Raw genomic sequence first — 14,407 nt, forward strand, 5'->3', positions numbered from 1 at the left:
TCTAACAGTTGGTATGAAACACACGTCAGACAGCATTTGACTCAATGATTGGTTGTATTGGCAAACTAGATCGTTATAACGACCATAGAATTTGCGAAATGCTGACTTTAAACGAGACAGTTGAAACCCCTGTACCATCAACTTGCCTCGATTTAAAAACTGACCATACGCAGAACAAGCTCTTGCGTATCGAATCAATTGAGAGATATAAAAACCATATGCAGGTAATAATAGAATATTGCTACATAAATATGGAAAGTTGACGATGGAAAAGATGAAATCATCCCGTTTGTCATAAAGTTGAGTTGTTAGTTTGGCGTTAATATCTACTTTCAATAAGATACCCCCCCCCCCCCAAGATTTTGCATTTGAAGTTAGGGAATGATAACACTATTTAGGTTTCAATTCTTATATCCATGCATTTGGGTGTTTTTGGTTTTTTTTTAAATTATTTATTTATTTTTAAATTTTGCTTGCTTGTCAATAATTATTCGAAATTACTCTGCGTTCTTTTTATCACAAACATTCCCTCCAGCTGCCCCCCTCCCCCTCCCCCGGAAAATTACAGGCCTAATATGTGTCAGAAACCGTCAAATTTAGACCAATGACTGTAAATGTGTTAATAACTTATTCATCTTCCGAAAACCCTTAATGTCGGCTTCAAATGAAATTATAAAACCGGAAAGCGATATAAATCCTAGATGTATGTTAGAAAGATTGCACAATCTGACTTCAAATCTGCTAGCCTAATGTGATATATTTGCATCTGCTAATAATTGTTTAATAAACATGTGACTAGCAAGTGAACTTTTCATATTTGGTTAAATTAACACATCAATTCAGTGTCCGAGGGTCCGTGTTTGCCCAACTATCTATTTAATTGTTTACGGGATTTGTGAGATTGATCACTGTTCGATGTTCGTTATCTTCACCTTTTATTTTCCTTTGGGGTACCTCAGTAACTAAGTTATTGTCAAAGAGTTATCTCTCTTGGATTTATAAATAGGATTACCAGACGCACAGATATTTCATACAGAATCTACTAAACCCAAAAATATTCAAGTTTTTCATGACTTTTTACTACTCTGTAAATTATGTATAATAAACAAGGGCACCGCTAAGCGGAGCATCCCCTCGCGGCAGGAAATATCATGAACATATGCATGCATTATCAAGGCATAAATGAGGAATGGGGCCAATATATATATATATATATATACATACATACATATATATATATATATATAATATAACAATTCCCAGATTTTTATACCGTTTAATAAAAATTGAAACTTTTTCAAAAGCACACGACGATGAAACACTGACATTTATAGTTTCACATTTTGAATTCTTTTGTGATATAATAAAACGCTAGTAATCATTGCACATGCACATGTATGCATAATAGACAGTGAATACAAGGGAAGCAACTCTCATACTTTTCAACATTCTGCACTCCGTACTCTGTGTAAATCGGCCAATTTCTTTGGAACCACACACAGCCGGTTTAGACAGATTATACTGTATAGCTATTTATTATTGATTAAAATTCAGATACCTCCAACATCATTTGGTGGTGGTGGTGGTGGGGGGGGGGGGGTAATTAATATGGTATTTTTAATAAACTTATCAAGGTGCATATCATTTGGAGGGGGGGGGGGGGGTATGTGATTGTGCAGTTTCCCTTATTCTTCCCATTCTATATATTCATATATAGGTTTTTGTTAAATATATATAGCTATTTATTATTGATTAAAATTCAGATACCTCTAACATCATTAGGTGGTGGTGGTGGTGGGATAATTAATATGGCATTTTTAATAAACCTATCAAGGTTCATATTATCTTGGGGGGGGGGGGGGGGCATATACATACGTGATTAGGCAGTTTCCCTTATTCCTAGCAGAAACATGTCACGTATGCACTAAATTTCAGTAATTTACTTAACTGAATATACCTCACAGTTGTTGTATGCAGAATGCATGAACTCAGAAAATTCCCACGGAAGCAATATTTTTTCGTTATGTAAAAAGACAATATACCGGTGTTGACAGGTCGACGAAGCTTGTGAAATATCTTTATAGCTTTCAAGAATTAATTCTGTGAACAGACACGTGTGGTAATCTGAATTAATTATGTATTGTAAACACGTGGGGTAATCTGGTAATGAAACCGCGACGTTCATCAAATTATTTTAATTACTCAGTGTCAGAGATAGCGCTTTTAATTCCTACAGACTGCGCACGCCAACGTGCACTAATATGACAATGCACAAATACAAACTTACCTGCAGCAGACGTAAGCTGCTAGCTGTCTCGTTTTCTTTAAACTGGTTCCCTGTGCAACCGAAGCGACCAGAATCGTCACTTGACAGGGTACCAGTTTGAATTAACCGGAAGTGAGTATTGTCAACTCGTACATAAAATTTCACGGTTTTTAGGTAGTAAAGACGCGATATTTTAAGAAATATTTCACCGATTAACTTGAAAATGAATAGGGTTCGTCTTTTTACAATGCCACATATGTATGCGAAGGCTGAGAATCGTTAGTGCAAATGTTCTCTTTAAATCTTGCCCACAAGCTGTAATGGACACACACACACACACACACACACGGACACACGCACAGTAGCGATGCTATATCCCCTCCGCAACTAGTTGCGCGAGGGGATAATAATGAATTATGATAGGGTATAACCTAATAAATTGGGGGTGTATCACAAATCGTCTGTTTAACATCGACTTGACAGTGTAAACATTGCCGCAGCCGATCATAAATTTTTAGAAAAGTGGATTCAACTTTTGTATTGAAAATTATGAATTGGTTTTTTTTTTTTTTTTTTATCTCAGACTCATTCACGATTAATTGTTCAAAGAAATAAACACAATCTTAGATGAACCTTCATGGATTTCCGCTGCTATATCTGCTGTTACCTACATGTTTTATTTTTGCCGGTCCGCTGCCGAAAGAAACCGACGCGGAACATTCAGATTCTTAAAATTAAATATCATAAATTCTATAAATATTTCATTCAAACCTATTGTTTCCAAATTGTCTTTTTGGTTTGGTTTAAAGCGTGCATATCTTATAAGTATGATTAAATCTAACACGTGGTTTTGAATCATGTGCGTGTACATATGCATCTAAGTTACGTATGGCGCTACGTAGCGTCAAATCTTTGTGACGTTATTTCTTTGTTCTCTTGAATATGCCATAAGGACCTTTTGTCATGGGCGCAATCAAGTATGATTGATTGATTAAATATTGTTTAACGTCCCTCTCAAGAACCTTTCACTCATATGGAGACGTCACCATTGCCGGCTAAGGGCTGCAAAATTTAGGCCTATGCTCGGCGCTTACGGCCTTTGAACAGAGAGGGATCTTTATCGTGTCAAACCTGTTGTGACACGGAACCTCGGTTTTTGCGGTCTCATCCGAAGGACCGCCCCATTTAGTCGTCTCTTACTGAGGACCTATTCTAACCCGGATCCCCACGGGATTCTTAGTATGAAGCAGAAGTGAACGACTCTATGGTGTCTTTTAAATGACGCATTATAATGAACATTTTGTAATTTGTATGAACAAGCAAGAACATTTCGTTACAGGGGGTGGAGTTACTGTGACGTTAGATGCAAGGACAGTGTTGATTGGCCACTTTGTATACAACGTATCAGCTTCTGATAACGAAGAAGACGACATAACGTTTTCATTGATTTGTACTCCATCAGGATGCCCCTTTACCATTTACAACAGTATCTCAATTTTCTTTCTTAAAGGCTATGAAAAATGCATTATTCTATAGCTAATTTTCATTGCATGTGTTCTCACAGATCGTTATACATGTATGAAGTAAATGCCTCAGGTGTTTCGCGATCGGCCGATACAATGTCCATCCTTATGTATTAAATTAAAATGATATTTGAGTTTGTTTTTGTAAAACGCCAAAGTTTCTTGCTGTTTATGACAGAAACGCGTAATTGAGTCTTGTAGATGTATCATTTAATCCTCTTTTAAATCAAGAATCGTTTACTCTGACAAACATCGATCAGATGGAGAGTAAACCTGACCATGTATAAATTCACTTATTGACATCAGAAATATAATTTTAACACTATTTCTAAGATCTGGTTTACTGTTTTACGTGAATATAAAAAAAAAAAAACACTTTAAAATTATTACAGGCGGTGCCATATTGTTGACGTCACGCCTGATCACCCACAGTCAATCGTCGTACACACTTACAGTGAGCGTTAGTGATAGCTATACACAGACAGCAGACAGCAGCTCACTTAGCGTGTCCATCACAAGTAAGACTATACAATAATTCTATTTAAGCGGTATTAACTTTTTATAGCCATGTAAGAATTTTGAAAAGAAAATGTTTGGTGCGTGCCATAATTTAACATAATATTTGTTTACAAATTTCAACTAGGAATGTGGTGTCTTTGTAGTAATGCTTTAAAGCATAAATATCAATAAAATTCAAGAGTTTGATAAGCAGTTTGGTGTGAAATAATAGATTGTAAATCATATGTCTGGCCCTTAAAAGGGCTAATTTTGTATAATCCGTACCACTTCGTAGAATTACATATCTATTAAACGAAATTTTATAACAATATTAATGTAAAGCCAAGTGCAAGCAGGGATTACAATTTTATATCTAGACAGGAATACAAATCCAACTATTTCCATACCGCGGCTGACTTATGTCAACGAAAACTCTCCCTTGGGACAATCGGTGCTGTCATTAGCTGTCTCAGACGCGGAATCAAACCAGCTGTCAGTACATGGCATATTTACTCCTGCCAACGGAATGAAGTATTTTGATATTAATCCAGCAAGTAAGTTACTAATAGATCTATAGCTCTCTGGAGAAATATTGGGACAGGCCAGAAACCTACAGATCTACCCCTTATAAAATCTGACCAGAGAGCTACAGATTTACCCCGCATAAAAACTGACCAGAGAGCTACAGATTTACCCCGAATAAAAACTGACCAGAGACCTACAGATTTACCCCGCATAAAAACTGACCAGAGAGCTATATATTTACCCCGTATAAAAACTGACCTGAGAGCTACAGATTTACCCCTTATAAAATCTTATCAGAGAGCTACAGGTCCACTCCCTTCTAAAAACCTGCAATTTACGGCGCCGACAAATCTGCATACTTTTTAGGACTTCTGCATTACCGTCTCAAATATTTATTGTCAAAATATTCCATACATATTTTCCCACAATACCTGTGTCCGAACTTATACTTATGTCCGAACTTGTATTTCGGGAACGCAACCCGAAAACTCACAGCTTTAAATGATTTCGTTTGTTGACGTAGTCATGTAAGGTAAAGAAAAGTAGATATTGATTTTTGTATCGGTGATGATTTTATGTGTTTAGAATGTGTCGTTCTTGTACTATTTCTTTTTTCTCTATTAAATTGAAAGTTGATATATATGACAATGCACACTGCTTTCACACATTTGTTTGCTTACTTGTTAGTAGTTTAAACAGTAATTCATTGAATGTATACTGTTTGAATTGAAACAATGTGTCTTCATTGTTTCACACGACACGCAGAAATTAAGTAAAATACACACAGGAAGTATTACATGATATGAACTCACAAGTAAATAACTAATTTAATGTATACATGATAATAACCTACACGTAAGTTACTAATGTAAAGTATGCAATGTACATGACATGAACTTAACAAGTAAGTTTTTAAATGTGATGTATAAAATGACACTATGCCCAAAAATAATGTATAAATGATATTAAGTCAAAACGTTAATTGCTAGTGCATTACAGTAAACAAACATGTAACTTTAAATAGCAATATATACAAGTATTCAATACAGCAAGAGAATTACAAGTTTAATGTAATGAAATGCAATGCATGCAGCATCGTGAGATTAAAAGTGAAGATAACGAACAGTGATTAATCTCTTAATTATACATCCGCAACTAAGTTGTGGGAGGTATACTGGAATCGGGTTGTCCGTCCGTCTGTCTGTAGACGCAATGGTTTCCGGGCTCTAAAGCGTTATCCTTTTCACCTAGTTACCATATCATACATATGGACTACCCATGGGACGAAGATATTCCCTTTCGATTTTGGGGTAAATGGTCAAGTCCATTCCTAGAGAAGAGACTACACAGGCAAATGTGTCTCACGTGAATTGCTGTTCACGTGACATTCACGTGAACCGTTCACGTGAAATTCATGTAAATTTCACGTGAAAAGTGATTCACGTGAAATTCACGTTAATATGCTCACATGAAATTCACGTGAATCATTTTTTACGTGAAATTCACATGAAAATTTTCACATGAATTTCACGTGAATCACTTTACACATGAAATTCACGTGAAAATATTCATATGAATTTCACATGAATCAATTTTCACGTGAAATTCATGTGCAATTCTTCACATGAATTTCACATCACCAGTGATTCATGTGAAATTATTCACATAAATTTCACGTGATAAGTTATTTACAATTATTATTAACATGAAAATTTTCACATGAAATTCATGTATATATATATATATATATATATATATATATATATATACATGTGTACAAGGAAGAATTATTGCTTTACAGAACAATAATTATTTAATCTCCAAAATTATTTATTCATGTACCTGCTTTGAGGATAAAAAGTGTTTGAAATAATCAAATACTGGTGTTATTACTGAAATATATAAGATGGGAGCAGTTGTATTGAATTCAGTGTTTTGTGGCAAAATGACAGCTAATGTTCCTTTATATAAATGTATGATTCGCATGATGAATTTAATGTTAAAAGATTAATCACATGATGAAATATCTAACTTATAACCAGATAATTTCTGAAGCTATAGGTAAGAGATGGCTCTTGGAATTGCAATTAAACAAAAATGTGGTATATCGACCAGCATACTGACTGACAGGTGCAAATTAATGTGCTACTCTTCTTTGAAGGGGGCATATTACGAGGAAGTGTATATAAAATTCAATATACAGTTCAATATGGAATTTAAAATTGTGCAGCTTTGTAGTTAATTGATCAGGTGTTGAAGCATTGCTTTTGTATAATGTATACACATATAAATGCTACTATATACATTTACCAAAGGAACACAAATGCAATATTGAAAATATTGTTTTACCATGATCACTTAAATCAAATATATGAAAAATCAAATATATGAAAATTACACAAATGAGATAAGATGTCACAAAGTCATAAAGAAAAGCTTTCCATCTTGTAAAGTAATGTTGACAAAAATAATATGTCTTTAAATGGAAGGAGAGACATAATAATGTTCAGTTCTTATGCACAGACATCACTTCAATGTGTAACTAGAATCCAAGCACTTTAAACTGGAAGTTTATCTGTAAGTTTAGACAATCTAAACTTATTATAGATGAAAACATTTTGAGCACTATGTTGCAAATACAGGTCACTCAAAACGCCCATCTGTTGCTCGGTCCTACTTTTTCTTCGTCCTTTAAAGCTGACATGAATTAATAAATACGTACACCTTTCTCATCTTATCCACCATATTTCTCTCAGGTAGCCCAATTTACTCTACCCGTATATACTCCAAATGTGATTGTCACACCTGAGTGATTTTTCTAGGTGGACTCGACCAGTGCACATTTCCGATAGTAATAAATAGGAAATGCGAAACAAATAAAATCACATTTTAAAACATTATGCTTTGCTCAAAATTACAAAATATTTATTGTATATCAATGCAACATTCCGAAAGTTTAGATAATTTAGAAAAAAAAAATGCAAAAAAAAAGCTTTTCTTGCATACTTGCAAGTGCATGCAAGTAGTTGCAGTTTCTTATGAAATAAATGCGGAGAAATCATTTGCCAATTACATACTGATAGAATGGAATAAGCAAAGAGCATAAAATATGTTATTTATATCAATTCTTGCAAAATACAGGTGCATGCCATATACGTAATATGTAATGCACATGACATATTCGCCAAAAAAAAAAAAAAAAAAAAAAACAAAAAAACCGTATCAAATACTCAACAGGTATCGGAGATGTGCACTTACCGAAAATATTAGATTCTCTTTATTCTGATAAATCCACGAAACAAAATGATAAACTCCATTTGTATCTCGTTAGAACTTTACAACACGTTGTCATTCCATTATACAGATTGCGACACACTTCACCCGTGCCAAACAGGGTGTCTTCACGTGAGGCACATTTGCCTGTATACCCAAGGTTTTGTCATGACCTTTCTTTTTTACACTCAGGAAAGAGGTAATGTATACCTATTAACAACACCCTTTGGGAGATTGTGGTAAGCGGGGTTATTCTTAGTGAACATTGCTCACAGTACCTCTTGTTCCAATAAAGAATACAAAATTAAGAGTAGACACACCAGAGGTTTATTGCAATGGAAATTTTGAGAGTTTTGTCAACAAACACAATTTTGTTAATACGGAAATTCAATGACAACCATTCTTTCTCCATTCCTTATTTTAAAAAACAACAACTACGGAACCTCATTGTTCACTTGATTTCATAATATTCCACAAACAAGGAAACCAATAGAAACAAATCAACAAAAACGGTTACAGCACAATGATTTCAAACAGCTGTCGAATGAAGTGTTTTGTGTTGATTTTAATTTCTTGCCTTTAGATGGGGTTGTAACAACATCAACAGTACATTATATCGACTACGACATACTATCAACAAAAGACATCGTTCTAGTGGTCTGCACGTCGGACGGCATTGCTGCCTCCTCTCAGACGGGGACCATAAGAATTGTCAATATCAACGAACCTTGTTATTTTACAGAGGATTACTATAGCATTATCAGGGAGGAGGGCAATGTAAGGACTCGATCGTAAATTTACGTTATTTATCATTTTGGCGACAGTTTCTGTTGTACAATGTACATGTACAGATGTAGGTACATGTATATATAATGCAAGAGAATGATTTCATAGCTCTATGGTTTTTACAGAAACAGAGATAAAAATGAGGCAACAGTCAGAGGTAAATCTGAGATAAGATGAATTCTCTCTGTCTTTTAGAGCCAATCTACATTTCCTCTTCCGGAATACAACGTAATAGATCCTGACAACGGTGAAACGTTCACATTTCAGAAAACGTGTGGTAATCCATACGACAACAAGGTCTCAATCAACACCAACACAGGACAATTTTCTTTTCTTGGAGATTATGATCTAGATATTCCAGGAACGGTCACAACTTTCAACTGCACCCTTACCGTGACAGATTCCGGCGGAAATACAGACACTACTATTGTGGGCGTGTTTGTTCTATATAAAAACGAGTTTGCACCAACTTTCTCGGTATCGTCCGTAACTTTGACTCTCCAGTCTCACGAGCTGATTGGCTCAATATTGACAAACTTCACTGCGCATGACAGTGATCTTTCCTCGCATGATGATGGAAAATTTTATTATAGTTTAGACCAATCTTCTAACTCGGGTGAATATTTTGGAATTATGACAAACGGTAGTATCTACATAAAAGAAGATTTATCACCTTTGTATCTGGGAAGAACATTATCATTAACCCTAACAGCAAAGGATTACGGAAGTCCCAGTCGACAAAGTTCTGTAGCGATTACAGTCCAGATTCCCCTATCGACTACCATTACAAACATATCACCTACAGAGAGAGCCTTACAGTTTGAAAATAACACGGGGAACTCAGTTATACTAGCTCTAGCTGCATTCTTATCTGTAGGAATGTTTAGTACAATCGTGTACATAATTCATAAATATACATTACGAGGGAAACAGATTTGGTAAGGTGTATTATTACAGCTTTCTATTGTACGTTTCAAAATGATTCTAACATAAGTAACGAATTTGCCCTTGTTTTGAAGAGGTTATCATGTATTTTGGTCTAGATTTTGTTAGCCCTAAGAGTGCCTCAATATAACACATGTACAGATACTACTCCCATTTCATTTTAGTTACATTCAGACTGTTTTACTTTACAGCAAAACGAAAAATACACAACAACTTTCTACATCTCGAACACCAAAACTTAGAAATTCTCGCAAAAAGTCTATAAATAGCAACGATATCAAAGATAACAGGAATGTAAAGACAACGGAAGGTAAGTCACAAATATACATGTACTTGTATATTTTGTAAGTTCACATTAATAAAATTGATGAATTTATGTGTGTGTACAAGATATAGGGCTCACGGTGGGTGTGTCCGGTCGACAGGGGATGCTTACTCCTCTTAGGTACCTGGACCCATATTTACTAAAGTTCGTAGACGTAAACGTAGGATTTACGTCTGACTTAAGATTAGAGTTACGTACTCATAAAATGGTATTCACAAAACCGTTCGTAGCCGCAAACGTAACTTACGATGTACGATTGCACTTACGCGTGCGCAGTGGCTATTTTCACTTCGAAGCGTAAAAAGTGTGAATTTGCTCATTTACTTTGAATTCCCTGCGCTACCGCCGCATTATGACGAAAAAGAACACAGAACTTTGTGAAAAAGCAACGAATTTCAACGTATACGTAAGCCTGCCAACGGCATGTCGATCAACTGTACCGTTATTCAGTGTTGTTTACAAATCCAAATGGAAGGTTCATCAAATTTAACGCATTTGACTTGTGCATGGATCTGCGATGCTGTAGGTGTTCAAAAAGAAGTCGGCATGGACTGACAAGTAAGTTAAGTTGTTTGTGTAGTAATAACCTTAAATGTTTTACCACTGACTACTCGTTACTAGGCCCCTAAATAATGTTAAATTGACTTCAAGGGGATTCAGTACATGACACACATCGCAAAATCACAGTCCCTTATTCATTTTGTTCTCAACCTATGTAGCTGCTATAATGCCTGGATCTTAATTTCTAAATAGTGAGCACATATATATATGTGTTAGTTATTTACAATTTTATATGTGCCCACTATTAACACAAGCTCATTTGTGTACATGGTAACTTCAAACTTTTCACAATACCACAATTGAAATTCAAAAATATTCATCCCATTTTTTTAATTTCATGACTGGGACAACATCAAAGCAGTATCATAGCTACCTGTACACAAGTACGCACATGCTTTCACATCATTTCGCAAAAAGAAAAACAAGAATATTGGTGAAAAATGAATCTAAAATATACATTATATATACAGGCACTAATTCTAAAATGTGTGATTTGTACGTGCCCCTCTATTGCATGGTTATAAAATATGAAAATTATTATTGCTTTAACAATATATACTCTGGGCGAACAGGTAGATAGGGTGAATGGACTCGGTACCAGATGAGAACAGTTACAGTCTCTTTTAGCATCATTTCAATTATTGCTTGTGCACATCCATGTGCAAAACTTTCAGAAAATATTGTGTAACAAAATCGCATTCAAATACAGTTGTACAACTGTGTGAAGTCAGTGTTAATTTATTTAATGTAGAATAACATTGACTTTATATTAATTGGAGATATTAGGTGTGATATACATGTAACATGCACTAGATATATATCCAAGTTAGCTGACCTCTGTTATTTTTCAAAGGGTCATAAAGGTGGTCAAGAAATAAATTGCCAACAGACAGCAGCATTCCTTGATTTAGATGCATTTCTCTTCATGCCCTCTCCTGAAAGATTTTCCATGATGCCTCAGGGTTAGGATTGGGATGCAAGATGTACAGTACATATATATGATGTAAGTATATCCACTGTTTGTACACATTTAATCATTTCTGTACTTACAAAGTTTTAAAAAATCCAAAACAAATTATGGTACATGATGTAATGATTTTTGTAATGCATTGATGATTAAATCCTTAGGCAAAGATTTAAGAACATAAATTTATGAGTTTTTATGATCAAAGTTTGTCCATTTTGCATGTTTTGTGCCTGTCTGTCTAAGCATATCTTCACCTTTTTGGCAAATAGAAATTTAACCAATCTAAGGACATACACTATGTTTCTTTGAAATTATTTTTCATCTCCTCGATATTAAAAATTCTTGCATGATTTCCAAAATAATAGCTGTAATTTTGTCACCAAAATTTGAAATCAACACTCAATAAAAATTACTCTATATTATATATTTCTGATCAGTAATAACACATGTATTCAGTTATTTGAAACACCTTTTAATCTCAAAGCAAGCAAATGAATATATGTAATTTTGGTGATTAAATAATTATTATCTTGCAAGCCAATAATTCTTCTTTATATATTTCTTTACACTAAAAGCGGTTATCAAATGTACTTTTATTAGGTAACCTGAGTTTACTCAGTAACCTATTGCAATTAGTTTTCATTCGTCGTGCGTTAACAATTGAACATTTTTAACTTCTTAATAACTACCAGTCCAATTCTTTTCAAATTTGGTGTGAAGCATCATTGGGACAAGGGGGACCAATTTTCAAAAATCTTCTTATCAAGAAACACACATATAAGAAAAACTAAATGCATAGTGATGTAGAGCAGGCAGGCCTCTACCAAAATTGTAAATTTCATAATCCCCGGGGTAGGGGTTTTGACCCCAGGGCAGGGCAAATCTTGTTATATAGTGTTTATGTGTATAAAACACTTAAATTACATCTTCTTTAATGCTATTGATACTAAATTGAAACAAAATGGATAGAGCAGGTAGTCTTTTACCAAAATTGTAAATTTGATTTCCCCCAGAGTAAGGGTTTTGACCCCAGGGTGGGGCCAAACTTAGTATATAGTATTTATGTGTAAGTTTGCTGATACTGTATAAAATATAAATGCAGAAAAGGATGTACAAAAAATGGTGAATTTCACAACCCTGGGTTATGACTTTAAGATGAGTCCAAATTAGTCATATCTTTAGATGTTTTCATGTGAATACACCTATTTAAAGCCTTTCATCAGTGTATGCACTTTGAGGGATGTGAAGTTTTAAGAACACATCTTGTTTTATACTGTTGATGAACATTAGAATATAATTAGCTTAGATATTTAGAACAGGAAATTTTTTCTAGATTTCATAGTCCATGGAAGTAATGATACTTTTCCACTAGTATTCAGGTGACCGATAAGGCCTGTGGGCCTCTTGTTAGGTTTCTGTTGTTTGTTTGTTTTATTTTACTAAAGAAATATTTTTATTAGTCAGTAATACATATTCCTTTGCCATTGGGAGATTTTGAGAGATAAAAATGGTTGCCATCACTTTCACAGCAAATATGCCCCTTTAAATTTGTAATGTTGTACTACCATGTATTATATGTCAGCCTGAGTAGCTCAGTGCAAAGGTACCAGGTTCAATACTCAATTGTGCTAAAGATTTTTCTCACCTTCTTTGCTACAGTAAAATCCCATTCATATACCTTACTGCAGTACATATCAGCAGATTTTACATTTTTACTTGCCACAACCAGGAACTATCAAAATCTGTTAACTCTAGACTAATTAAACCTGAGAATTTTGTAGAAAGAAAATAGAATGCAAGTGAATTGTACCTGAAATGTCACAAAAAATTATCTTTTATTTATAAACGTGAATGACCTTAACTGAAACTTACCATTCTTGGTTAAAAAGAATTTTTTTCTGGTTTGGAAAGAAGCCAATTTCATTACAAGGGGAATGGTTAATGAAAAAATACTAAAGTTGACCTTGGGGTCATTTGAAATATTTTTCTTAATATGGGCTCTTGGGTTATAAATCATTAAAATTAGAAATTGTAGGTGATACTTAATGATATCTTCCCAGATATGGTGTATGGTAGATAAATATAATGTAAATAAAATCAGTATTATCACAATTTTACAGTTTATTTAACTAACAATTATGTTGCATGTATTTTTCAAGCCTTATGAATTTTGATTGCAGTGTAATGACAGTTGTTTATTTTTAAATCAATGTAATACTATTATTTTTCTAGGTCTATGGGTACATTGCTGTAATGGCCTGCAAAATCTTTTGCGAAACCGAGAAATGTTCTTCTTCCATTCCATGATTGTGTAAAAGGACGAGCAGAGGAATGATTCAAAAATATATGGCAGGATTGAGAATCTAACCCATGACCCGTAGTCTGGTACTCTACCCACTGATCAATCCATGCTGATGGTCCATCTGCTACATTGATGTCATCTTATATATTTATTTATTCATTTATATCATATGGACATGACAGTAAAATAAAAAAAAGTTTGATATTCAGCAAAATAGAATTTGTTACAATACATGTTTAAGAAATTAAGTACATGTACATGCATTGTTATGCATACAATTATGTACATGTAATTATATTTGTTAATAGATAAATTTTTAGATGAATTTTCATTTTGTTATTGATATTAACATGTACATGTATTACTTCCATTTCTAGAATGATTTTAACATCTTGATATTAAAAAGATGACATAATAAATAAATCTTAAATATTTG

At 34.1% G+C, this 14,407-nt stretch overlaps 1 protein-coding gene across 4 annotated transcripts in view; it reads left to right on the forward strand.

Moving 5' to 3' along the window:
• LOC125657785 (protocadherin Fat 4-like) overlaps positions 1 to 14,407 on the forward strand; it is a 37,157-nt gene that overhangs the window by 9,948 nt on the left and 12,802 nt on the right. For 2 of the 4 annotated variants that reach the window (XM_048888554.1, XM_056149675.1), the window contains exons 10-15: positions 3,606 to 3,752; positions 4,182 to 4,307; positions 4,665 to 4,841; positions 8,669 to 8,862; positions 9,067 to 9,809; positions 10,008 to 10,126. In XM_048888554.1, the coding sequence (XP_048744511.1) occupies positions 3,606 to 3,752; positions 4,182 to 4,307; positions 4,665 to 4,841; positions 8,669 to 8,862; positions 9,067 to 9,809; positions 10,008 to 10,126 (1,506 nt within the window). Of the gene's footprint in view, positions 1 to 3,605; positions 3,753 to 4,181; positions 4,308 to 4,664; positions 4,842 to 8,668; positions 8,863 to 9,066; positions 9,810 to 10,007; positions 10,127 to 13,901 lie in introns of all 4 variants that reach the window. The other 2 variants (XM_048888555.2, XM_056149676.1) reach the window with 2 other exon arrangements.

The sequence above is a fragment of the Ostrea edulis genome, chromosome 9, assembly GCF_947568905.1.
Source record: "Ostrea edulis chromosome 9, xbOstEdul1.1, whole genome shotgun sequence".
In the NCBI taxonomy this organism is placed as follows: domain Eukaryota; kingdom Metazoa; phylum Mollusca; class Bivalvia; order Ostreida; family Ostreidae; genus Ostrea; species Ostrea edulis.